The following is a 26169-nucleotide window of genomic DNA, read 5'->3' as shown; positions in this document are numbered from 1 at the left end:
CGTCTCCACACGCCGAGTGCGAAATAATATCGGATTTTCACACTCAAATGTCATCCTGTTGTCGCCATTTCTCATACGACAATTTGGATAAACAAGCACAACTATGAATGGACTGTTACTGGCCATTAAACTTTGTTTTTGTGAGAAAAACGAGACAGAGAAAAAATTTAAAATGTGTGTAGAAATACCAAAAATTATACATCCTTTTATAGCAGCTGGATATTTGTCTTTGTCTATCTGTAAAAGAGATAAGACAATAAAATTTAAATCCATAAATACTTTTAAAATTATTTATTTTAGTAAATATTATATTTATTTTATTTATTAAAATAAAAAATCTGTAAAAATTGACTTGACTAAAATCTTTAATAAAAAATTTAAATAAACAAAATTTATAATTAAAGTCTGTTCTAGAAGTGCGCACTGCCCAGCCCAACTCGGCAACTACTAAGACCCTTTTTTAGGATTGATTTGTTTTTTTTTTGTCACGTTGCCGTGAATAGGTGGTCACCGCCTTTCCTGCTGCTATAAAATATGCCCTTGCCCCCGGCCTCACCTTCATTCTAAGCTGATTTAATTCCTTTTTGTGCTTCCCCGAATTCCTTCAAGGTACTTTTCTCTTCTTTATCTTCTGTTCCCTTTGATTCCTTTGGTAAGGTTTCTAGGGTTTTAATTTTTTCTTCCTTCCTCAGAAATTTTATCTCGCCTTTGATTTCTTTTGGTTTAAAAATTATCATTATCTCTTTTGTACTCGTAATTCTTAGATTGGATTCCTATTGATTGCGGTTCATAGCTGTATTTTCGCAACGCAAGAATCAATTGTTTTTGGTGCTTATTTTTGAAATCGAATTTGTTGATTCTGATAATGAATTTTTCTGTTAACCCTAGCCGGAGAAATACATCGATTAATTCTTTCAATTTAGATTAGCATGGTTTATCCGTTTTCTTACCATGCATGAATGATTTCCGTTAAGATTTTCTTATTGCGGTTGTTGTTGTAGATGCAAATCTTCGTCAAGACCCTCACCGGAAAGACCATTACTCTCGAGGTCGAGAGTTCTGACACCATCGATAATGTGAAGGCGAAAATTCAAGATAAGGAAGGGATCCCTCCCGACCAGCAGCGTCTAATCTTCGCCGGAAAACAGCTGGAGGATGGCCGTACCCTTGCCGACTACAACATCCAGAAGGAGTCAACCCTTCACCTTGTCCTCCGTCTTCGCGGTGGCATGCAGATCTTCGTTAAGACCCTCACCGGCAAGACCATCACCCTCGAGGTTGAAAGTTCCGACACCATCGACAACGTGAAGGCCAAAATTCAGGATAAGGAGGGAATCCCACCGGACCAGCAGAGGTTGATCTTCGCCGGGAAGCAGCTTGAGGATGGCCGCACCTTGGCTGACTACAACATCCAAAAGGAGTCCACCCTTCACCTTGTCCTCCGACTGCGTGGTGGAATGCAGATTTTCGTTAAGACCCTTACCGGAAAGACAATCACCCTGGAAGTTGAGAGTTCGGACACCATCGATAATGTCAAAGCAAAGATCCAAGACAAGGAGGGAATTCCCCCGGACCAGCAGAGGTTGATCTTTGCCGGAAAACAGCTCGAGGACGGCCGCACCTTAGCCGATTACAACATCCAGAAGGAATCCACCCTCCACCTTGTGCTGCGTCTTCGTGGTGGATTTTAAGTGAGGATGGCATTACAACTGGATGTTCTGTTGTAGTAGTTTCCAAATTTATGAACTAGTTGTTTGGTTATGGGTCCCTAGCGGCCCTTTAAAATAGGTTTAGTCTTTGATGTTTAAAAACTGGGTAATATTACTATATGCTGTGTTTGATTCTGTGATTCTACTTATATAGTTTGTCTTTATGTATTTGAATTACTGAATGTGGTGTTCTCAGTTGTTACTAGAAATGCTGCGTGGAGTGGGAGCTTTCTGGATTATCTATCATCACATCAGATATTTTACATTCCAATCTACCATGATTTGGATTTCAATTTAGGAAAGGGTAATGCTATTATTTTAGGTGTCCAAATAATTAATACGCAACCTAAATTACAATCTTCAATCTGCACCTAAATTACAATCTTCAATCTGCATTTTATAACGTCGTATTTCACAGAACTTATGTTGGCCGAATCCAATGAATTGCACAAAAATTATAGTAATCCAGGTGAGCTTAGCAGAGAAAACAGAATCTCCATTACTGCAGAATTATCTCTCAGATTCTTAACTAGAAAAAGCCTGCCTTAAATTGAACATATTCATATATTGCTAATTAATCTGAAACTAAGAATAAAGAAATTATAATGATTCTTAACTCTTAAAGTTACAAATGTCGTGCACCAAACATCATAATTTAACCATGGTCGGAAATATTAGACAGATGGGAAAAACTTGTTGAGGTTGAAAGGGAGGGAGTAAAATTCTTCACTCCTTGTATCTCCTTTGAATGAACGGAATCTGTCCCACCAATGCATTCCTCTGTCTTTGCGAGTTTGGTTGTCTTTTTTGTGCAGTGTCACGTCCAACAACATTGCCAATATACCAGCAACAAATGCTTCAGATGAGAATGGCACATTCATCATATCATTGAACTGTCACAACATATCAACAACACTATTATAATTAATTATACCAATTTTTTTATGTTAATATACCTAAATATAGCTTTATATACCCATCTTGCGCGAGTGTGGACAGGACCATAGCCCTTGAATGCTGTGTACTCATTAAAGTATTGTGGTATAGAGAATCCCATGAAAATTGAGAAGCCTAAGATGAATTTAGTTCTAAAGCTGTTCAGATTGCAGAACTGAAGGAAACCCAGACCTGCAGAGCCTGTGTTGTGGAACAACAAAATTGTAAGAATGAAAGCATCAAAGTGTTTATGAAAATAGGAGCCCACATTCTTTAAATTGATGATACATACCCACATATGCAAAGAAAAGGCAGTACAAAGCTGCAAATATTGGTGCTGGAATTGAAGCAAAAACTGCTCCAAATTTCCCTATATAAAACAATTGTTTCATAATATAACTATGTAGCTTCAGAAATGTGCTAGAATAATCACATCACATTAGAATTGCTAATAGTAATGTTAGAAACTTACCAAGAATTGAGAAAAAGATCATGAATCCAGCTGATATTTGAACAACTCTTCGGCTACCGACACGTGTCAAAGCTAAGAGTCCTGCATTCTCTCTGGAGAACAGGCAACAATGAATTAATATTTGTCTAAGAACAAGGAATTGATTTACAGAATAAAAAAGAATCTTACACAGAAACAGATGATCCATTTCCAGTTCCAAAGATTCCAGATAACAAAATTCCCACTCCCTGATACCATAAGAAATTGCAATTATCAAAAAAGCTGACAGAACCTAAAGCAGAAAAGGATCATGTAGAGTATTACTGATCCATAATTTGTGTTTACCTGCCAACCGATGCCACGGCTGAGAACTGAAGGGGGCATTGGTGTTGCACTTGCATACCTTGACACAGCAATGAAAGCACCAGTAGACTATTTACCAAAAAAAAAAAAATGTAAGACAATCATGAAGAAAGTATGCAAGAATGGGAAATTATTTTTGTACTGATCTTTTCTTGGACATCAAGTCAACTCATTTTTTTCGTTGATTTGTGATCCGAGGGAAGATGGAGTACAAATAACACAAGAAACGGAGAAGGAAACTGCTACTGATATGTTAAAAAAGAACCTCAACAAGAGCAACAAAGGAAGCAGCCATCATAGCAAAAGATTCTCCAGCATCAAATGTAGGTGCTCCCCATTGAAAAGGGTATGGGATTCTTATCCTAAATTATAATATTAATACATTTTGTAAGCAACAAAGCTTACTGCTTCTGAAAAAAGAAGATTTCTTGTTATTGGGGGAACCACATTATTGTTCTTACCAAGGAGCACCACCTATGATTCCAGAACGATCTGTTCTACAAGTAATTTGAGTCTTAGGTGCTGAATTCTTATAAGCTCCACCAACAGTGAGAAGATGAGCATAGATCCATACAATTGCTATTGAGAATATAACTGCAAATCGATCAAAGATTGGTTTGTCTCCTTTCATCATATGGGGAATGTACTGCATCAACAAAGTCACCACTCAAAAGGTAAATTGGTTTTAAGAAGAGAATTTAATTTTCATACAGATAAATCAAATTGTATATTTTGATATCACAAAAAGATTATAGATTACCTGCGAAAATATTACGAGAATGAAGATTTCTGGCAAACCAATCTCCACACATTTTGCAAGCTAGAAATTCAAAAGTCAGGAGAGTTGGAATCACAGCTTATGATCATAAAGTACATGAAGGAAAAAAAAGAAGGACTAGTTGTTCAAGATGCACTCACCACTGGAAATCCCAATTCATAAAGTCCAAAGCCTGAGAGAGCAACCAATGGAACAGCAGAGAGAGGACTTAAGAACCTAAATAAAACAAGAAAGCAAATTATTCATTAAGATGATTTCAAGAGACTCAAGCAAATCAAAAACCTTAAGCATTTATTCAAAAAGATTGTGTAGTGAGTAATTAATCATGGCCTTGATAGAATGAAATAAAATTTGATAAACAATGAGTAGTATAGAATTTTTTCATTCTGTTTTATCTGTCATGGTCAAAATTAGATGAAGCAAAATATTAACCTGACTATATTGCGCCAAAGGCCACTGAAGCCGAAAACGATTTGAAGGGTTGAAGCAACAATAAGGGCACCTTGTGTTCCACGCATTATCCTCTCAAATTTCTGCCATGTTTGCTTACAAATCAAGCAAGCAAGTATAATAATGACATAACAGAACAGAACCAAAAAAAAAAAAACTTATAACCTCTTGAGGATTGACAATGTCACTGTATCTAGCAGCCAAAATGATTGAAATGGTTGTTGGAACAAAAGTGTAGGATCCACCAATAACTGCAGGTAAGCGAGTCCCAAAGAATGTTTGGAAGAATGTGTTTATGCCTGCTACAAATTGTAGAGTCTGAATCACTCTTGCCTTCTCTTCCTATTCAAGCAAAAACAAGAAAAAGAATAAGCAAAAGTTTGCAGTGTTTGTTAGATTTATTATGAATTGGACCACATAAGATTGAAAATTTGAAAAGCATACTATTCATGAATCTTACATTTCCTCCTCCCATCTGTGGAACTAGAGAGCTAGGAATCAGAACAGTAGTGCCAAGCATCACCAGATAATGTTGGAAACCAAGTAGGATTGCCTCAGCTTCATTCACATCAGAATTTCACAACTCAATTATCATATTCAATACCAATACATATTGATTTTTCAATGTACTAGTCGAATCAGATTAGTAGAAATCAATAAAACGTTAACAAAGATAAGCAAAAGTCTATTGACTCCAAATGACATCAAGTAAATATTTTTGAAAAAATGGTTTAAACTTACGCCATGGAGGAGGACTTGTAATGCAGTAAGAAACATGTGGTAACTGATCTTTAACTGGATGTGGCTGCTCATCTTGCTTTGGTTGTGGTGCACCTCCTGCCATTCTTTTTCGAAGAACTAAGAACTCACTACAACAACTCAAGTTTCTCAGAACTCAAAAAGAGATTAATGTATGATTCTCCAACTCAAAAGAATGTTATGCATGCCACAATGTGAAATGGACTCTAACAAAACCAGTTGGACTAAGGAAGCACAGAAAGCGTTCACCCCAGATGCAAAAATCAAAACTTTCTTTCTTGTTTGCTTGTTTGTTCTCTCTATTCTGATGAAACAAACAGAAGAAGGACAATGGAACTTGTCAGCAATGTATGATGCAAATGAAGAAAATATTGGTGTAAGGAAGGTTTGTTTCTTCTTTTTTGTTAGCCCAAGAAGACATAAAAGTGAGTGTGAAGATGTGAAAGAAATAAAAAGCAAAAGGGGAGAGTAATAGTAATAGTCTAATAGAGCCTCTTCCCCCTAAAGCAAGAAAGAAACCAAAAACCCAAAAGAATCTCTCAGTTCCATATTGCTTTTTTAACAATATTGTAATCAAAATATATTATTATTAATGGCGTAAACATGACTTGCCTTTCCTTTGTTCAACACGCAAAGATAAAGTTATCCAATAAAGCAGCTTCACCTTCACCTTTATTAACCAACCTCACATTTACTATATTTATTTTAATTTAACTAACACCAATATTTATTTGAACCATAACAATAATGAAGGTAACAAGAAGTGAGAACCTCTCTTGTTTAATTTCTTCACCCCTTTTAAGTAGAAATCCTTTTGTTCACAGCAAAAAAGGTTTACAATTTTCTTTTCTCTATGGCACTGAGTACTAGTACTACTACCAGTTCTGCAAGATCATGAAAAGCTGCTGTTATTATTTTTATTATACCTTGAGGGATGAGGCAGAATCTGATGATTAATTGGTTGAAAGTTGGAAGTAGCAAACAATAGCAACTTGTTTTGTGTGTGTGTGAGAGAGAGAGAGTGTGTTATAGTCAGTTTCTTTTTGCATGAGAGTTGAACACTAAGCTGTCTCTCTTGGACTTATCTTCTGTCCTCTGCAATCTGAAAAACAACCCTCTCCAATTGACAAACTAATATTTAGAGTCTAATATTTACTCAATTTTATTGTTGCATTGGACTCAATCTTTGGTTATATATTGTTGGATTATTTCAATTAGACTTGTCTAAGTCCTTGTTCAGTTATGTGAGGATGTTAGAATTTTATATTGTTTAGAAGGTTTTGATAATTCTGTGAGTCTTAAAACTAAATCTCTTCTATTAATTAACAATAAAATAACTTTTAAGAACAAGTTTTTTAATGGCATTAAAAATTTGTAAGCATAAATAAACTTTTGACAAGGTTTAAAAGAAATACTTAATTGGTTCAATAGTACAATGAGTAGAGTTACTAAAAGGGCAAATATTGATCTACTTTTCACTGGTTCAGTGGAAAATGGCAATGGTTTGTTGCACATGAGTTGTTATTAGGCAATATTAAATTGAATCCATCTGCTGAATATTTTAATTTAATTTAGAAGTTTAGTACCTTAAGCTTGGGACATAATGAATGTACTATATTTCAAATTTTTATGATAAAATTAATACCAGCTGGATTTAAAAAATGGGCGTAGATTGATATCCTTTTCTTTAGCAGGAAGAAATGGAAATGGTTCTTACTTACATTTACGCCTCACAAATCACACACTAGACAGCTTGTAATCAGACTTTAGAATAAAAAATAAATAAAACAATAACAGAATGATACGGTTAAGGTCACAATCGTATATTTCAATTCATGGATTTGACCAAGGACACAATTTTTTTTTTCTTGTGGGGCTCACTAGGACCTAGTGTCTCTCCATTTTTTAATGTTTGCTTCAATTTGTTGTCCTATGGTGCAAAATTAAATTAGTGAATATTAATTGTTATAAATACTAAAGTCTAACTTGGGTTGGTCCAGCTCACTCGTAGTAAGTGTTGGGAGTTCGAATCCCGCCTTGTGTATGCAGGAATTTATTGGTCAGTTATTGGCCAGTAACAGACCCTTAAATGAAGTTCAGATCCACGATAGATTAGTCTTTAACCTGTCGGATTGGAGAATACCGTGGACAACCTAAAAAAAAGAACATAAGTGATGTTAATGAATCAGAGTTATGTTAAATTATTTTGGAAGCTTTAATTATCATAGAATATATATTCAAATAGGTTCTCAAGGTATTTTGTATATGATATTTTTGTCTTTAAAAAATTTTTATTATATTAAAATTTTTAGACTTTATAAATATATAAGTCTTTATTTTAGTTAAATTTATTGTTTTTACTTGAATAAATTTTTTTAAAAATATGATATAATGATTTATTAGTCTTATTTTTATAAAATTAAGAAATTTTTATGTAATAAAATTTTTTTGAAAATAAAAACGTTTGATGCAAAATTTTGTAAGGATCTATTTAAAATTTTGGATATATTCTCATTATTATACGGGAAGGAAAACTTTTGGTTTAGTTTCTATAGTGATTTGTACTTTATGGATTGTTATTATCTCTCTATGGAGTATAGTATATTCCTTCCACCAAGAAACATTGAAAGAATTTAGCCCCACTGGATCTAAGATATCATTTCATTGTCCTAACAAATGGAAAAAGAAACAACTTCTTTGACTATTACAGTTCTAATTACTAGCAAATAACAATGTTCCTGCTCCCTCAATTGGGAATCATTTGAACATAGATACCGAGTAGAATCGCTAATAACTTTTTACCTGTTTTTTTTTCTTTTTTTCTTTTTTGGCTAAAACCTGTAATATATACTGGTATTGTTCTTTTAACTTATATGACTACATGAGATATGAAATATGAGACGGTAAATATTTTGAGAACTAGTAAATAGTTTTAAAAAATAACGATATAAGTTCGAATATCAGAATGCGTGCTTGTTGAGAAGAAAAAGTAATTTTAAATGTTCAACTTTTCGAAATTATGAGAACACTATCTTTTATAGGTTTATTAAAAAATAATCAAGTTAGAAAAACATTGATTCAACACTTAAAGTGGAGTTAAGCCCACCTTGGTTTTTTGAGATTGGCAAGTGCAGTGATTTGGTTTTTGACTTTTCAATTGCTACAATTTGGTTTTTAGATTGGAAAAAGTGTACAAATGTAGTTCCTCGTATATTTTCCGTCATCGGAATTTAACGCCGTTAGTGACGTAACTTAAACCTTACCACGCTGGACATATTAAAACAGCATCGTACGCGTTTGGCGCTAAAAAAGGCATTAAACGACGTCGTTTAAGGGTTTAAACAATCTTGTCATAATCAAGTTCCTTGTTAAAACCCTCAAATGATGTCATTTAATGTCTTCTTTAGCGTCAACATATGTACGATGTCATTTTAATATGTCTAGTATGGCAAAACTTGAGCCACGTTATTAACGACATTGAACTACGTTGGTATATTCTTTTGAATTTGGGGGACCAAATTAAAGCAATTAAAAAGTCAGATATTAAGTCAGTGCAACTCACCAATCTTAGGAACCAAAATAAAACTAAACTCCTTAAAGGGTCATTTGACTTGTAGGTAGATAAAAACATTGAATTCATAGCCTTCTTATACCAACAAATGACATCTTTATACACCGGCAGCTAGGAACAAGTCACACTTAGAAAAATGGTATTCATAGCCAGAGACATTGTTATGAAACACAAACTTAACCTGCGTCTATGCTTTGCTACTTTTACCAAAAGTGCCTTAAGTACCTTTCGGCTGTACATTGTTTTGAAAATATTAATTTTATGCTTGACTTTTGATTACTCCCTCATTTCTGTAAAGTGAAAGTGCCCTTTAGGACTTGAGTAAGAAAAATGCCTTCTTGTACAAAATCATAGTAATATAGAGTAGATCATTAAAATAAATAAATATATATATATGAAGCACCAAATAAGTTATAAGGCTAGAAAACAGTGATTTAAGTGGCGAATTATCAGTTCCTATTTCATTAATGTAAAATGAAAATTTTGACAAGGTAGAGTTATATCCTTGAGTGAAAGTTAAGTAACTATTCTCTCTTATTTACTCTTCTAAAAAATGCAATCAAATTCTATCATTGATGTACCATTAAAGGCTTAAAACAACAGCAGCATCATACACCATAATTTTTCAAGGAATCATTTTTAAAATAGCAAATACACAATTAGAAGAAAAACTTCAGATAGAAAAAGTAATAATAAGAAAAAAGGTTAGCTCAACTTATCTTAAAGCATTTGCTTTATTAGATAAGGAACAAATTAGACTCATTGTAATTGGTTAAATAATCCCAACAACAAAACCAACATAGTAATAATAATAATAATACAAAATCTAGTCACCTATTTTGGGGTCCAAGTCCAACCCAACAACTAACAAACCACAAATTACATGCTTCAGCATTCACTCTTTTTAGTTTTTAGTTATGAAGAATCTGGAGGAACTGCCTGAAATGAACTCCACAAGGAAGACAAAAACTTGAAAGCTCAAGACAACAGATATCTGGAGTCAGGAATGTGCCTTGGGAAACCCCTCTTGTGCAGGGGATTTCGCTAAAAGCAAAAATCCCCATTCATGTTTTACCCCTTGGAGGTGCTTTGCTAACCACAACTGGCTGCAAAATGTGTAAACTTACTGACCGCTGCTACTGCGAAGTTGTAACCTCTTCCTCTCAAAGTCAAGCTACAAAGAAGGTGCATGAAAATCAATAAAAGAAAAGTAAAACTAGCAGAATATATATACATGGCGCAGCAGGATAGGTTTTGTTTTGAAAAGACTGAGGTAAAATTGTCTACAAAGAAGAAAGTATAAACACTCTGCTTAAATGATCTTCAAAAATCACTAAAATAGATCTACCTTGACGAGAGCCCCCCAAATATTCGATCTAAAATTAAGGTATGGAGGGTTGAACCTATGTGACCAACAAAACCCTATCCTCCTAGGTGAGATCGGCTACATGAATCAAATAGAAAACCATACTCGTGTTTGGCCCATATTCTAAACTTTCTTAGGTCTTTCCCCACCTCAACCTCTAGCCACAACAATATCATCCATCTAATTCACTCTGCTAATTAGAGCCTTTAAAAAGCTTCTCCAAATATGTTCACACCAACTTAAACAAGATTCTACCATCTTCTCTATAATCAATGTTCGACTATCTCTCTTCTATCTTCATTCTCTATAGTGTGTTCACCCATTCAACTCAACATCATCTCCGCCCTATTAAGTTTGTGTTCCTCTTTGAACCTTTGACATCCGGTGGAAATCCCCTCCTCATTCACAAACTCCAAACTAATTCGTTTAACAATGCTAAAATCAAATTCGATTAATATAAAAGGAAAAACACAGTTTTCTTGCTTACATGTTCAATTCTATATATATTGTCAAACAGTTACAGAATATTTAATACTATTTTGATATACACACTTTTCATAAACTGATGGCATATAAAACGATGATAGAAGAACAAAAGAAGGATATGTATCAGTTCCATACCACTTTCTTCACCCGCTCATTTGCAGCAGGAGTACCTCCAACAACAGAATCAGGGTGATAAGGACTGCTGACACGCACCTCATTCATCACAACTATGACGGTCTTGTCCCAACGAACAGGAAGCCTGATAACATGCTAATCTTGTCGGTTAAATGAAAAAAAAAAGGAAAAATACTACCTAGTTTATGAATGAAATCTCTACGACAGATAAAATTGAAAGAAAAAAAAAAGAAAGCTGAAGAGTCAAAGGCAAAGGGTTCCCGTAAGGCATTTATCGATTTATTGCCTTGAGGCAAGATGCATCAATACCTCACTGAAGAAGATTGTGGACATTCTCCTTATAAATTGATTATTCATGCAAAAGCACTCATAGTAAAACATTAAATGTTATATTTTAAAAAATAAAAATAACTCCCCTTACCTACTAGCTCCAAAGAGTACCAAATTTTTAACAATTCAACTATTCACCTCTTTTAGCATCACACATAGCATGTTAGATAGCTGGGTTTTTGGTCTTTCAAAGTTATCAAAATTGAGCAGAACAGCAGAAAGGATACCTCACCTTGAGATCCTGACCCAAAAGACAAAAGCATGGATCTCAAGAGAAGGGTAGCACCATAAATAGAAACTGGTGCTTATCCCTTCTGGTGGCTCACCTCAGTACCTTCAACCTCCTCAAACATAATTAGACTACATAAATTAAGCACTACATCCACACAGTATAAGTTCCAAACTAACAATTTTACTGAAAGTAGGTTCTCCATTCATGAATAAACAAAGAATTTAAACACAGTCTCCTGATTGTAGGAAAACTAAGCGACTTTAACATTTGTTTATAGCAACTACCTTTATCAATCTAAAGTAGACCATATTGAAATTACTAAACCTAAGAAATATGGATGAGAGCATCTAGGCATCTAGAATATATATTAACTCCAATCCAAATTCACACTAGGTGGGTTTGACAATATTGATGAAACAATACCATCCAACTTCCATTGATTTCTGCCTCAGCAGCCAGGGCCTCCATTAGCCTCTTCACAATAGCAAAGAACCCTAGACAAGATTTTTCCTCTCACATCCAAGTATCCATCAACATTATCTTTTTCAGTATATACATTACACCAGAGGAGGATACCAACTATGGAATCACAATAATATTCCAGTGTCCACGAGACTACGAAAGTAGGTAGCAAAGTTCAAGCATTCAATTAACAGACAGAAGAACTAAACATTAGAAAACAACCTAGGAAGGATTGAAAATCCTGATAGAAAACTAACCATTAGAATCCTGCGATAGTACTAATAAACTACCAAACCAAGAAATGGAACTTATTTTTCATTGATAAAATAACAGTATAAACGCAAAAATGGTTCAAAACCCAAACTACAATGTGATCCAAAAATAGCTGAATGAAATTCAATAACATCTAATGCAACTTACGTTTTGGACAAAGCATCAAAGATGCTCTGTGCCTCGCTGGTAACACCAACACCGATCCTCTCAGCATCCGCCTCAGCTTGTCTTAAAAAAACAATGAAATTCAAATATCAAAATCAGACATTAACAAAAAATAAAAATAAAAATAGCTAAAAACAACCGTTAATTAAAAGAGAAAAAATGAAATTAGGGGAATTAGAGAAATACCTGATTGCAAGGTCTTCCCTAGCTTGAAGAGCAGCGAGGTCAAGGAAGCAGTTAGTGGGGTCAAGAGGGTCCTCGGCGTGTCCGAGAAAGGTGAAGTCTTTGATGTAGTTTGCCTTCAGCAGCCTTATGTTCCGCCGTGGGCCTGGGCCTGGGCCGGGCTTCGAGGGAGCCTCCTGGAGTACGAGGATGTTTGAGGGGCGATCGAAGGTCACAACCTGACCTTCAAACTCGTCCCCCAGCGTTGTCCTGATCGAGAGCATGCACCCCACCGCCAGCTCCTCCGGGTTTCCGCCGCCATCCACCGTCGCCATTTGTTTTCGTTTGGTTTCCTTCTTGTTTCGGTCCTTCCCCTGCCCAGCTGCTACCCTTCTTCTTCCAAAAAGATTCCAACTTCGCCATCTCCCAAAACATTAAACTCAAAACTCAAAAGTGAGAATGGGCTTGGATCAATTAGAGTTTTTGAACATCTTGTTCTTTATCTAGATTGGGCTCTTAGCTCATGATCTAAAAGAATATTGTGTGGGTTTTGGTCCCTCTTAGCTTACAATACTCTTTTTTTTTTGCTAAAGCTATATATGCCTAGTTTGTTTTTTTATTAATAAAAAATAAAAATAAAAACAAGAAACAAAAAAAAAATCTCTATGAAATATTCATATTTTTAGAAGACATATTTTATTCTTCTCGGATCGATATAAATATTCTATGAAATAATAAATTTCTCATTTTGGCTTTTTAAGAAAAAGTATGTCCTGTCCGTTTTTACTATTCACATTTAATTTTGCGGTGATATATCTTTTAATTAAATCCAATTAAATTAGTATAAATTTAATTAAAAAAATACATACATGCATTATAATTTTTTTTCTACATTTTTTTGGTACAAAAATTTTTGTTAAAAACACATAAATTTATTGATTTAGCACCAAAACTTTTATATATAGAACAAAAATTTTTGCACATAATATAAGTTTATTGATATAACATAAAAAAAATTTACATATAAAATAAAAAATTTATTTATAACACATCAATTTTTACTGTAAATATATTTTGTTAGTTGAATGAGTTAATTGTGATTCTTAAAAATTTTTTGTATTATATATAAAAAATTTTTGTGTTGTATATATATATAAAATATAAAGTATTTTTTGAATAAATTATAATCATACTTTGATAATTTATTGATATTAAAATATAAATTAATTTTTAAATTATTTTTAGTGTCTTATTTTAATTATATCAAGTATTTAAAATATTTTTTATTTTAATAAATAATAATATATACTATGTCTAAATTCATTTCAAAAACAATTCTGCTAGGGAATCAAGAGGGGGTTCAGCCAACTCTTGCCAATTTTTTAATGGATTGGACCTCGAAATTCATCTTAATAAAAATAAGCTAATATACATGGATATTTCTTCTGCTAAGTATCAAAATGTTTTTTTTATATCAAATGGATGTTCTTTTATATATTTTTCGAATTTTTTTATATTGCAAATGTGAATATCTATATTTCTTTAAGAATTTCATAATTTTTTTTAAATTTTATAGATATCTAATTATTTTTGCCAAAATATAACTGGATATTTTTTTGTTAAGCATTAGGATTTTTTTTTCATATTAAATGAATATTTTTTTATATTTTTGTAATTGTTCAAGGACAATTCGTGCTTCACCACTCCTTCCTTAAACAATTCCTGAAATTGAACCAAGTGCAAAGTAGAGACTGATTTTAAAGGTATTCATAAAGCAATCAACAGGATTTAGAGATAGTATGCTTCTGGTATTTATCGGTGAGGTAGAGATAAGGAAATCAGATATCAGTGGCCGCGGCCTTTTCGCAACCAAGAATATTGATGCAGGGTCGTTGATCTTAGTCACCAGGGCAATTGTAATAGAGAGGAGTATATTGGCAGGTAAGGATTTAAGCGAGGATGCACAGTTAGCAATGTAGAAGAATTTCATTCAAAAAGTTTCTGAATTTGCAAGGAAATATTACAAAACTCGGGATTTGATTGGTATGTTGTAAATTGTGGAAGATGAGGAAGAACTTGAGATTCCTGATATAGATTTGTTTAGGATTGAGAATGTTGTGAACATGGATTCATGTGAAATGATTGATATGGAGAAGTTTCTCTCTCACATTAACCTTCCTCTTCTTCCTCAACACATTGGCCGAAACAGCGTCCTCTGTGAGTGAATTCACATCCAAACTGGTCAGCAACTGTTGGGCCGACCGTGGAGAGCTCTCGACAACCGGGGAGACTTCGGGGAGGAATCAAGTGAGAGAACATAAGATGAGAAGACACCACATCCAACTCAAAACCTTAAGGTGTCAAGTTAATGGGTCTCTCATCTTATAAACTCCTCACTCTTCCATGCTTTCTTTGATGTGGGACTAACTTCAACACTCCTCACACTTGCAATACTAACAATCTCCCCCTCAAGTGTAAGTCTCCACATCAAGCATCAACTCCCCTCTAGCTCCTCCACCACCATGAGTATTCGTCCATCACACCGCCGCAAAACACCGTGGGACACGCCGCCCGGACCACCTTTGCCGGGAAGACTTTCGATGCTTCACCTTGAATACCCCTTAAAACCACCAGACCGATTAACCTGGCTCTGATACCAGTATGAAAGAGCCTAGCAGCGGAAACGACACAAATGTCCAACACAAGAACAATATGGAAGCACTTACAACATAATATGGCAGCAACTATAACAAGCAAATATAGCAAGTAAAGCAATAACAAGAACACACCAAGATTTTAACGTGGAAAACCCCCTCAATGTGAGAGGTAAAAACCACGGGTCATCCAGACCAATTTAATAGCTCCACTATAATCAAATGAGGTACAAGATAGTCTCAAACAAAGCACAAAAACGTGCATATAACCAGCCAAAACATCAATGCACCAAAGCTCACAAATAATAGGCAAGAAGATGAAATATACCCAAAAAACAGAGCTGATGTCGAAGCCAATTTCTCCCTCTGCAGACCTCCAATTAAAATCTTCACCGTTCAGAATGAAGAACAAGATGTGAAGAATCTACAGTTCAAATTTCACGTCGATCCAACAGTGAAAAAATGAGAAACTGCCGTTCCAAAATTTCTGCTCTGTGTAAAAATGGGAAACCTAATTTCTCTCTTGCGAAACCAATTTCTCCTACTGCAAACCTCCAATCAACATCTTCACCGACCAGAATAAAGAACAAGATTATAAGAACACGCAGTTTAAATTTCAAGCCGATCCAACGGTGAACAACTGAGAAACTTCCATTTGAAATTTACTGCTTTGGGCAAAAATGAGAATTCTGTTTTTCCCTCTTCTCTCTCACTTGGTGGCTATTCTCTTTCTCTCAAAAATACCTCAAAAAACTGAATTAGGGTTGTGATACTAGGGTGCAAGAATACACCCCTAAAATGTTGGGCTTGGACCTCACAAAGGAGAGAAAAAAACCCAACAAATCTCCCCCTTCTCGACTAGGTGGAGGCCCTCGCCATTCCGGCGATCAAACAACATGTTTCAAACTTTTCTCTTGACAATGCTTTTGTCATCATATCAACACCATTGTCATTAGTGTGAACTTTCTCAAGTTCCAACAACTTGGAATCTAACACATCCCGTATCCAGTGATACCTAACATCAATATGTTTAGATCTTGGATGAAAAGTAGAATTCTTGGCAAGATGAATAGCACTTTGGCTACCACACAACAACACATAACGGTCTTACTTGAAACCAAGTGCCGCAAGAAACTTCTTCATCCACAACAACTCTTTACATGCTTCAGTTGCTGCAATAAACTTTGCCTCTGTGGTAGAAAGTGCAACACACTTCCGTAACCTTGACTGCCATGAAATAGCTCCCCCTGCAAACTTGACCAAATAACCTGAAGTAGACTTTCGAGAATCAATATCTCCTGCCATGTCTGCATCAGTAAAGCCAACTAGCAAAGGTTTCTCACCACCAAATCTCAAACTCAAGTTAGTTGTACCTTTGAGATATCTCATAATCCATTTAACAGCATTCCAATGTTCTTTACCTGGATTAGAGAGAAAACGACTCACTGTACCAACCGCATGAGCAATGTCTGGTCTAGTACACACCATAGTATACATCAAGCTTCCAACAGCTGAAGCATAAGGAATTTCATTCATTGCTTGTTTCTCCTCATCAGTGGTTGGACACTGCTTGGTACTCAACTTAAAATGAGGAGCAAAAGAACTAGCAACACATTTGGCATCATTCATGCCAAAACTTTGAAGCACCTTCTTTATGTACTTCTCCTGTGACAAATAAAGCTTCTTGGAATCTCTATAACGAGTAATAGTCATGCCCAAAATCTGTTTGGCAGGACCCAAGTCCTTCATAGCAAAGAACCTGCTCAACTGTTTCTTCAACTCATTAATCCTCAAAGCATTCTTACCCACAATCAAAATATCATCCACATAAAGTAAAAGAATGATAAAATCATCATCAGAAAATTTTTGCACAAATACACAATGATCTGAAGTTGTCTTACGGTAACCATGCTTCCCATAACAGATTCAAACTTCTTGTACCACTGTCTTGGAGCTTGCTTCAACCCATAAAGACTCTTCTTAAGCTTGCACACAAAATCTTCCTTTCCTTTAACAACAAAGCCCTCCGGTTGCTCCATGTAGATCTCCTTATCTAAATCACCATGAAGAAAAGTTGTCTTCACATCCATTTGCTCAATCTCCAAATCAAGAGATGCTGCTAATCCAAGCACAGCACGAATGGATGACATCCTCACAACAGGAGAAAAGATATCCTCATAATCAATACCTTTTCTCTGGCTAAAACCTCTAACAACCAATCTAGCCTTATACCTAGGCTTAGAATTGTGTTCTTCATTCTTGATTCTGAATACCCATTTGTTCTTCAAAACTCGCATACCCTTCGGTAGCTTCACCAACTCATAGGTATCATTCTCAAGCAAGCACTTCATTTCTTCTTGCATAGCTTTAAGCCATTGAGCTTTGCTTTCATCTTCAACAGCCTCTCCAAAGCATTCAGGTTCTCCCCCATCAGTCAACAAAACAAACTCATGTGGAGAATACCTTGATGAAGGCTTCCTCTCTCTTGTAGACCTTCTGAGTGCATTTGCAGGAATTTTCAAAGCTGGTTCTTCATCTTGATCATCATCACCAACTTCATCAAGTATCGGATCAACTGTTCCATCTTCACCTGCACTTGTATCATGCTCATTATTTTGAGCTTCAACTCTACCATCTTCTACCATAGGCATAGAGGGAGTAATATCCATCTCAGAAAAATCATCACTAGGCTGAATCATTGGCTTCTCTGCATGATCAACATCCTTCAATGTTTGGTCTTCAACAAAGACAACATCTCTACTTCGAATCACCTTCTTGTTAACAGGATCATAAAACCTGTAACCAAACTCATCCATGCCATAGCCAATAAAAATACACTACCTAGTCTTTACATTCAAGCTTGGATCTCTCATCTTTGAGAATATGAACAAAAGCTTTACATCCAAAGACTTTTAAATGATCATAAGAAACATCTTTACCTGACCATACCTTCTCTGGCACTTCAAATTGCAAGGGAACACATGGTGTCCGGTTCAAGATATGAACAACAGTGCTCAAAGCTTCACCCCAAAAGGATTTTGCCAATCCAGATTGTGACAACAAGCACCTAACTCTTTTAACCAGTGTTCTGTTCATCCTTTCAGCCAAGCCATTCAACTGAGGAGTCTTTGGAGGAGTCTTCTGATGTCTTATACCATGATCTTTACAATAAGCATCAAATGGACCTGAGTACTCACCACCATTGTCAGTACGAATGCATTTCAACTTCTTCCCAGTTTCTCTTTCAACAGAAGCTTGAAATTGCTTGAACACATTCAAAACTTGATCTTTGGTCTTCAAAGTGTAAACCCATAATTTTCTAGAATGATCATCAATAAAGGTTACAAAATAGATAGACCCTCTAAGTGTTCTTGTCTTCATCGGTCCACATACATCAGAATATACCAAGTCAAGTATCTCCGGCTTCCTTGAAGGTGGATGGCTCTTAAAAGAGACCCTGTTTTGTTTTCCAGTAAAACAATGATTGCACTTTTGCAAAGCAACCTTACAACCAGATAAAAGATTCCTCTTGGATAACATATTCATGCCTTTCTCACTCATATGACATAATCTCTTATGCCATAAATCAGTTTCATCAACAAACTCAGCAGCATTAACTACATCTTTCACAATCTTTGCTTGAGTTAAATAAAGAGTAGAGTGTCTTGTACCTCTAGCAACAACCATGGAACCCTTGGTGAGCTTCCAGCTATCACGAGAAAATGAGCTATCAAAGTCTTCATCACACAACTTACCAACAGAAAGTAAGTTCAATCGAATATCTAGAACATGCTTCACACGCTTCAAAGTCAACTTGGTACCGTTGGAGGTTTCTAAACAAACCTGTCCAACACCAGCACATTTTACAACACCTTGATGAGCTATTTTCACATCACCAAAATCACCAGGAGTATAAGAGGTAAACAAATCCCTCCTAGATGTAACATGAATAGAAGCACCGCTATCAATCACCCAACTAGTGCTATTATCAACAAGGTTAACAGATTCAAACTCCTCAACAACAAGAAAATCATCATGAGTTACATTAACCTTGTCTTCCTTGTTACCATCATCTTTATTTGTGCTCTTGTCTTTATTTGCCTTGGCTTTCTCCTTCTTTAGCTGCCAACAAAATTTCTTCACATGTCCCTTTTGACCACAATGATGACACTCAATATTCTTATACTTTCCTCGAGACTTGTTTCTGCTTTGATCTCTACCTTTAGGACCTCGACTTTTGCTTCTCCCCCTAGACTCAGAAACAAGAACATCTGAATGTGTAGTCGATGTACCTTGTGACTTTCTTCTCATCTCTTCATTAAAAACACTGCTCTTGGCAAGATCCATAGAAATTACACCATCAGGAGCAGAATTGGACAATGACATTCTGAGAATTTTCCACGAGTCTGGTAAGGAGCCAAGAAGTAACAATCCTTGAACCTCTTCATCAAACTTGATGCCCATGGAAGATAACTGATTCATAATTCCTTGGAAATTATTCAAGTGATCTGTCATTGATGTCCCATCTGTATACTTCGAAGCCAATAACTGCTTGATCAAAAACATCTTGTTATTCCCAGTTTTTCGAGCATACAACTGTTCAAGCTTAATCCAAAGGGTTCGAGCATGTGTCTCTCCAATAATATGGTTCAACACATTATCGTCAACCCACTGCCTAATATATCCACAGACTTGTCTATGCAACAAAGTCCAATCATCATCAGACTTATCATTAGGCTTCTCTGTACCAAAAACTGGTTGATGAAAATTTTTGACATAAAGCAAATCTTCCGTCTTTGACTTCCACAAATCATAATTAGGACCATTAAGAGTGATCATCCTACTAGTATTAATATTAGCTTCCATTGTTCATAGAATCACAAGCCCAGAAAAATACCAACAAGCTCTGATGCCAGTTTGTTGGGCCGACCGTGGAGAGCTCTAGACAACCGGGGAGACTTCGGGAAGGAATCAAGTGAGAGAACATAAGATGAGAAGACACCACATCCAACTCAAAACCTTAAGGTGTCAAGTTAATGAGTCTCTCATCTTATAAACTCCTCACTCTTCCATGCTTTCTTTGATGTGGGACAAACTTCAACACTCCTCACACTTGCAATACTAACAGCAACTTCTCCGTATCAATCATTTCACATGAATCCATGTTCACAACATTCTCAGTCCTAAACAAATCTATATCAGGAATCTCAAGTTCTTCCTCATCTTTCACAATTGACAACATACCAATTAAATCCCGAGTTTTATAATATTTCCTTGCAAATTCATAAACTTTCTGAATGAAATTCTTCCACATTGCTAACTGTGCATCTTCGCTTAAATCCTTACCTGCCAATATACTCCTCTCTATTACAATTGCCCTGGTGACTAAGATCAACGATCCTGCATCAATATTCTTGGTTGCGAAAAGGCCGCGGCCACTGATATCTGATTTCCTTATCTCTACCGCACCAATAAATGTCAGAAGCATGTTATCTCTAAATCCTGTTGATTGCTTTATGAGTACCTTTAAAATCGGTCTCTGCCTTACACTTGGTTCAATTTCAAGAATTGTTTAAGGAATGAGTGGTGAAGCACGAATTGTCCTTGAACAATTACAAAAATATAAAAAAAACATTCATTTAATATGAAAAAAAAATATTCTAATGCTTAACAAAAAAATATTCAGTTATATTTTGGTAAAAATAATTAGATATCTATAAAATTTAAAAAAAATTATGAAATTCTTAAAAAATTATAGATATTCACATTTGCAATATAAAAAAATTCAAAAATATATAAAAAAACATCCATTTGGTATGAAAAAAAACATGTTGATACTTAACAGAAGAAACATCCATGTATATTAGCTTATTTTTATTAAGATGAATTTCGAGGTCCAATCCATTAAAAAGTTGGCAAGAGTTGGCTGAACCCCCTCTTGGTTCCTAATAGAATTGTAAAATTATTTGTCTTTTTTAATAAGTTATGCACAATATTTTAGACGGCTAATTTTTTTTTATGGAATTAGAAGTGGTGATATACTTTAACGTTGTAATTTTTTGTGTTTTTTAAAACTGTGAAAAGTACATAAATTGGAGAGTCCGATTTCTGTACTTTAAATGTTTTAATTTTTTTAACACATATAGGCAGTCCGATTTGTGTACCTCTCACAAATCAGACGGTTCGATTTCTATACCTCTACAAATCAGACGGTCTGATTTGTGTATCTCTAAAAATCGGACAGTCCAATTTCTGTACCTCTAATTAATTGGACGGTTCGATTTCTGCTTCTCTAATTAAACATTCCATATTTGAGTATAACACCCCAACAATCCACATTTAAAAAAAACATCACTACCACTCCAATATTAAAAATAAAAGTTCTGTCTTAGACACCATACTATTCACCATAATTTAAATGTTATAATAATAATGGATCCCACTAAGGAGACAATGAGATATCTATACAAAGAATCGAATTTTTGACTTTTCAGATCTAAAACTCTAATACCATGTCATGGTACCACTCATCCCAAAAACTTCGGCTGATGGAAAAATATCTAATATTCTCTAAACTTACAAATATTCTATTGGCTCCTCATACTTTCCCAATAATAATAATAATCTTGAACTGCGTCTACTTCTGAACTCAACCAAAAACATCGCCCGCCGCAACTGCTGAGCTCATCTCAATTAATATTTTTCTTTTACATTCAATTTAAATCCAGTCCACTCCAATCCTACTGCGTCGTCTTACATTGTCAACGAGGAAACACCACCATCCGAATCGAAGGATGTTTTACCATGATCATAGATCCGAAAAAATATACATGTTTTTTCATTATAATAAAGTTTATATTAACCAACCTGCATTGTTTTAAACTTTTAATAATTAACTTACTAATAGTTTGTTTAAGCAAGTGTCCATAATTCGAATTATGCATATAGCAACTCATTAGCTCGCGAAAAATTCTTAAATTAAGTTTCAATACCGTGGAAATGAAAAATAATAATAAAGTTTATATTGTGATCAATTTTCCACATTTGAATTAATAATGCGGGTGTGAATGGAATGAAAACTGTTGAACCAATAAGGCAATACAATTCCAAAACAGTTGAGAAAACTAAGGATCGGATTTCTCGACGAAGAATAATCCTCATTGATCTCATATACGATAATCCAAAATACTAGTTATCATATATAATAAGTATTCTTATTAATCCTAAAGTCTAATATTTAACTACATCATTCTCAAGCTATGCATAACCATTCCCAAGCCTTTTGAATTTGTAAAGATGATGATTTGAAGTTCTTTAACACACTCTATCATGGAAGGCCTCTCATCACTGTCACTACGAACACATCTTGATGCTAAATTGGCAAACATGAATATAGACTCCAAAGTGTAAGAGTTTCGAGCCATCTCTGCATCTATCACCTTTCGAAGCTTCTTCCGGTCATTTAGTAGGTGTCTCACCTGCACAAAATACAGAAAGTAAATTCCAGCAACATTTTCAACATGTCACTTCATGTATAAGCTTCATACAATACAAACCTGGACCACAAGGTTTTGATCATTTGGACCTTGGTTTAGATCTACGGCTCTACGTCCAGTCAGAAGCTCCAGAAGGACAACGCCAAAAGAATAAACATCACTTTGTAGAGTGAGTTTTCCGGTCTGTTAGTTGTAACAACAAATTAGTCAAACAATCTTGGAAAACTGGATTCCAAAAAGAGATCTGTTTTAAACTTATACCGATGTATACTCAGGATCAAAATAGCCAAAAGTACCAAACACTCTAGCAGTTACATGTGTCTCTTGTCCTTCTGGCATTAGTTTAGCTAGCCCGAAATCAGATATCTTGTTAGAAAGGGGAAAAAAAAATGTAAATGTGAGTTTTAACTAATTACACAAATTTTCCTAGGAAAAGACATGACATATAGAATGTACCTTTGCTTCAAAATTGGAGGTTAGAAGAACATTGGTGGATTTGAAATCTCTGTGAACAATAGGGATCCCAACACAAGAGCTTGAATGCAGATAAGCAAGTCCTTTTGCAGCTCCTAATGCCACTTTCAGCCTTAGAGGCCAATCCATTTTTCTTTCCCCAATTCCTAAAATATTAATTAGGCACTGGTTAACAAACAATATTGAGTGTGATTCTTAGTTACATGGCAGACTAATAATATACCATTCAGATGATGTTGCAGGTTCCCATTTTGCATATACTCATATACTAAGAATCTGTGCTTTCCATCAGCACAGTAGCCAATCAAGGAAACAAGATTTGGGTGGTCTAGTCTGCTCAATATGTCCACTTCCACCCGGAATTCGCGCTCTCCTTCGGCTTCTCTAATAGCTGGCAGCTCCATCTTTTTTATTGCTACAACCTTCAGAGGTGTACATGTTATCATGCTTTGTTAATTTAGATCTATATCACAAAGTTTTCGAGTCATTCAATAATATCTGTATAGTTTTTGATATAACAAATTCGATTTGTTACCTCTCCTGAACGCAGAGTTCCTCTGTATACCTTTCCAAATCCACCTTTTCCAAGAAGATTATCATCACTGAATGAACATGTTGCCTCTTCCATCTCCTTGAGTGTGAAAACAGACGATCCATGCCTCTTTTTTGGAGCTTGTGGCGCTTGATCTTCTAGTTGCCAAAACTCTGCAGGCCTATAAATCCCTGAATGAAAGAGCAAACGTATATAAACATTACAACATGAAAGAAACAAAGAAGAAGAGGAGAATACATACAAGGGTCTGTATGATCTTGAGACTTGCTTCGACGGCGCTTGTTCCAGGCTGAGACCAAACCAAATGGCATGATGATTAGTATAATGGGTAGTTCTTAGATGTTGTTATATGACTGTAATCAAAATGGAATGTGATGAAGAACGCTTCAATTTGATTTAAATGATCATAATTCCCTTGAACATTATTGGTAGCTAGTATATGTACACTAGTACAAGTAAAAATCACATTGCAATAATGCAATAGTAGTTGGTATGTATGTATTTGAGATTAACAGAACTTTTGCCATATACTCTCTTTAGTAACAGTACATTATTAAGAGAGAATAATACTACTACTTAACACAAGGAGAGAACCTGGTTTTTATTGTTCTTGGTAATGAATGGAAAAAGAGAGAGACATGTACTTTAAGCAAAAGAGAAAGCTGATGAGGAAAAGAGAAGTAGGGACTTGTTGCTTCCCTTTGACAAGGAAATGGAAACTGCACTCCTCATTCTCCATTTTGGTTTCTTCAAAAAATAGTTTTTATTAGATTCATTGTATTTAACATTTTAAGTCTCTGTGAAAATCCAGTTCAATCGAGTATAATATAAAGTTTACATTATTTTCTACAAATTACAATGTCATCCAAGAAATTTCCATCTTATATACTCATTGTAGGTTAGAAGGGCATTTTCCTTGGTTGTCAATGGTCTCCATCGCAAATGTAGTTTTTACCTTGTTCCTTAATATTTCTCTTGTATGGTGTAACCGTCATTGTTACCATTAAAGTTTGTCAAAATCACCAATTGACTATGATTATGATTTTCTTAAGTAACAATAGTAATCCATGACCATCAATCTTGGGACCCAACAACTAATGATATTTTTTCAGTAATTACCATTATGGTTAGGGCCTTAAAAATGTTTCTATAACTTGTATTACCAGAGGTGTGTTACTATGAGATTTTTAAAAGGGAGAAAACTCAAGTGCAATTAATTTTAAACAAAATTGATAATTAAAAATTGTTGGCTAATTTAACTAATTTAACTAAATTTTCATTTCACAACTTTAAATTATCAACTTTAGGTGGAGATGATTACACCTCAGTTTTTTCCCAAAGAATTCAAGCATTCAATAACGTTTATGTATTACAAGTGACATCTTCTAAAAAACCGGAGCAAACAAGACGGGCGAACCGAAAAATAGCTAATGTCCACGAAACGGTGAACCGGAATCGGACGGTTTAGTCGGACTACTCAACCACCATGCTCCTCACTGAACTCCATCTCTTATCCTTCTTCTCTTCTGCTGATCTTCGTTCCCTCCTCCTGCAGTCTGTCGCCGGGACACGTCCCTCAGTCAGCCGGTGCCGTCCTTTCACTGGTTCGTGTTCGTCATTTCTTCTCTTCCTTGCTTCTGTTTTATTATTTTCTTTTCTGCCTTGTAATGTCGCTGCTGTTGCTTACTTGCTTCTGCAATGACCTAATTTTCGTACCTTTCTTTGGTCGATTTTTTCCGCCTTGTACTTTTCCTGTTGCTGCAGATTAAATTTGCCGCCCGCTACTTTTTTCTTTTTTGGTAATTTTTGTTTCTTTTGCTTCCGTTAATCTTTTTTGTTTTTCCTGGAAGTGTTAATTTGCACCGTATTTTTATTAAAAAATAATAAAATAAAATAAAATGGAACCTTGAAGGAGTAGGTCGCAGAGGCAGAGGTAGAGGGAGAAGGACTGAAATTGGAGTCGGTGGTGAGGAAGAGGAACAGAGTGGCGGTGGCAAAAGTGCGGTCCTGTAGCTGTGCCGCTTGAAGCAGTGGCGAAGAGAAGTTCAATTGGACGGAAGCCATTTCTTTATTTTTATTTCCTTAAATAAAAAATAAACTTGTCACATCAAATCAACGTCAAGAATTCATTTTAATAAAGCAATCCAATTTCAGCAACGAAACATAGGTAAAAGCCTAAGCCACAACTCGGATTGGATATTTTATTATTTTCAATTCTCTACAATTCCGTTCCGTGTTCCAAGATAAGAACTTGCTTGTGTTCCGTTTTTGAGCTGCGCGCTTCAAATTCACTTGAATACTGCCAAGTGCCAAGTAAAAGTTTACTATATTGTAACTAATAATTACTCATTTTTTTTCTTCTTC

General features: G+C 35.2%; 4 protein-coding genes and 1 long non-coding RNA gene across 6 annotated transcripts; 2 read left to right on the top strand and 3 right to left on the bottom strand.

Annotated features, from left to right (window-relative positions):
• Nucleotides 1–445: 445 nt before the first annotated feature.
• On the top strand, nt 446–2002 carry LOC107481298 (polyubiquitin 11). The gene is made up of 2 exons (XM_016101553.3): nt 446–609; nt 1002–2002. The coding sequence occupies exon 2, from the start codon at nt 1002–1004 to the stop codon at nt 1689–1691; it is 690 nt and encodes a 229-aa protein (XP_015957039.1). The 5' UTR covers nt 446–609; the 3' UTR covers nt 1692–2002.
• Nucleotides 2003–2184: 182 nt separating this feature from the next.
• On the bottom strand, nt 2185–5889 carry LOC107481296 (nucleobase-ascorbate transporter 6). The gene is made up of 14 exons (XM_052258715.1): nt 5429–5889; nt 5148–5245; nt 4853–5029; nt 4670–4770; nt 4378–4453; nt 4220–4279; nt 3921–4105; nt 3725–3821; nt 3442–3528; nt 3286–3344; nt 3118–3209; nt 2938–3015; nt 2686–2846; nt 2185–2602 (listed from the first exon to the last, which is right to left on the bottom strand). The coding sequence occupies exons 1-14, from the start codon at nt 5529–5531 to the stop codon at nt 2384–2386; spliced, it is 1593 nt and encodes a 530-aa protein (XP_052114675.1). The 5' UTR covers nt 5532–5889; the 3' UTR covers nt 2185–2383.
• A 3787-nt stretch (nt 5890–9676) lies between these two features.
• Nucleotides 9677–13039, bottom strand: LOC107481299 (uncharacterized). Its single transcript, XM_016101554.3, has 4 exons — nt 12653–13039; nt 12449–12529; nt 11005–11128; nt 9677–10191 (listed from the first exon to the last, which is right to left on the bottom strand). The coding sequence occupies exons 1-4, from the start codon at nt 12961–12963 to the stop codon at nt 10141–10143; spliced, it is 567 nt and encodes a 188-aa protein (XP_015957040.1). The 5' UTR covers nt 12964–13039; the 3' UTR covers nt 9677–10140.
• A 9245-nt stretch (nt 13040–22284) lies between these two features.
• LOC107481182 (probable serine/threonine-protein kinase PBL28) lies at nt 22285–24587 on the bottom strand. Of its 2 annotated transcripts, XM_052258755.1 has the most exons (8): nt 24450–24587; nt 24047–24094; nt 23788–23975; nt 23476–23674; nt 23235–23398; nt 23040–23144; nt 22839–22961; nt 22285–22760 (listed from the first exon to the last, which is right to left on the bottom strand). In XM_052258755.1, exons 3-8 carry the CDS (start codon nt 23878–23880, stop codon nt 22524–22526), a joined length of 921 nt encoding a protein of 306 aa, XP_052114715.1. In that variant the 5' UTR covers nt 23881–23975; nt 24047–24094; nt 24450–24587; the 3' UTR covers nt 22285–22523. The 2 variants fall into 2 exon arrangements, with proteins under 2 accessions (XP_052114715.1, XP_015956883.1); XM_016101397.3 differs by lacking the exon at nt 24450–24587 and having other exon boundaries at nt 24047–24291.
• Nucleotides 24588–25121: 534 nt separating this feature from the next.
• LOC107481301 (uncharacterized) lies at nt 25122–26167 on the top strand. Its single transcript, XR_001590581.3, has 3 exons — nt 25122–25409; nt 25570–25604; nt 25718–26167. It is a non-coding gene; the product is annotated as an uncharacterized LOC107481301 (long non-coding RNA).
• Nucleotides 26168–26169: the final 2 nt, after the last annotated feature.

Source organism: Arachis duranensis, chromosome 3 (genome assembly GCF_000817695.3).
Source record: "Arachis duranensis cultivar V14167 chromosome 3, aradu.V14167.gnm2.J7QH, whole genome shotgun sequence".
NCBI classification, from domain to species: Eukaryota; Viridiplantae; Streptophyta; class Magnoliopsida; order Fabales; family Fabaceae; genus Arachis; species Arachis duranensis.
This window is presented reverse-complemented; position numbering and strand designations above follow the sequence as displayed.

Excerpts from the sequence above, each read along its gene's own strand:
- LOC107481298 (XM_016101553.3), top strand. The coding sequence starts at position 1,002 with ATGCAAATCTTCGTCAAGACCCTCACCGGAAAGACCATTACTCTCGAG.
- LOC107481296 (XM_052258715.1), bottom strand. The coding sequence starts at position 5,531 with ATGGCAGGAGGTGCACCACAACCAAAGCAAGATGAGCAGCCACATCCA. Across the intron at positions 4,280-4,377 it reads ATGAATTGGGATTTCCAGTG|CTTGCAAAATGTGTGGAGAT; the intron begins GTGAGTGCATCT and ends TTGAATTTCTAG. Across the intron at positions 3,016-3,117 it reads GATCTTTTTCTCAATTCTTG|GGAAATTTGGAGCAGTTTTT; the intron begins GTAAGTTTCTAA and ends TGTTTTATATAG.
- LOC107481299 (XM_016101554.3), bottom strand. The coding sequence starts at position 12,963 with ATGGCGACGGTGGATGGCGGCGGAAACCCGGAGGAGCTGGCGGTGGGG. Across the intron at positions 12,530-12,652 it reads AGGGAAGACCTTGCAATCAG|ACAAGCTGAGGCGGATGCTG; the intron begins GTATTTCTCTAA and ends TGTTTTTTTAAG. Across the intron at positions 11,129-12,448 it reads TTTGATGCTTTGTCCAAAAC|GCTTCCTGTTCGTTGGGACA; the intron begins GTAAGTTGCATT and ends GCATGTTATCAG.
- LOC107481182 (XM_016101397.3), bottom strand. The coding sequence starts at position 24,116 with ATGCCATTTGGTTTGGTCTCAGCCTGGAACAAGCGCCGTCGAAGCAAG. Across the intron at positions 23,976-24,046 it reads TCAAGATCATACAGACCCTT|GGATTTATAGGCCTGCAGAG; the intron begins GTATGTATTCTC and ends TCTTTCATTCAG. Across the intron at positions 22,761-22,838 it reads ATCAAAACCTTGTGGTCCAG|GTGAGACACCTACTAAATGA; the intron begins GTTTGTATTGTA and ends TATTTTGTGCAG.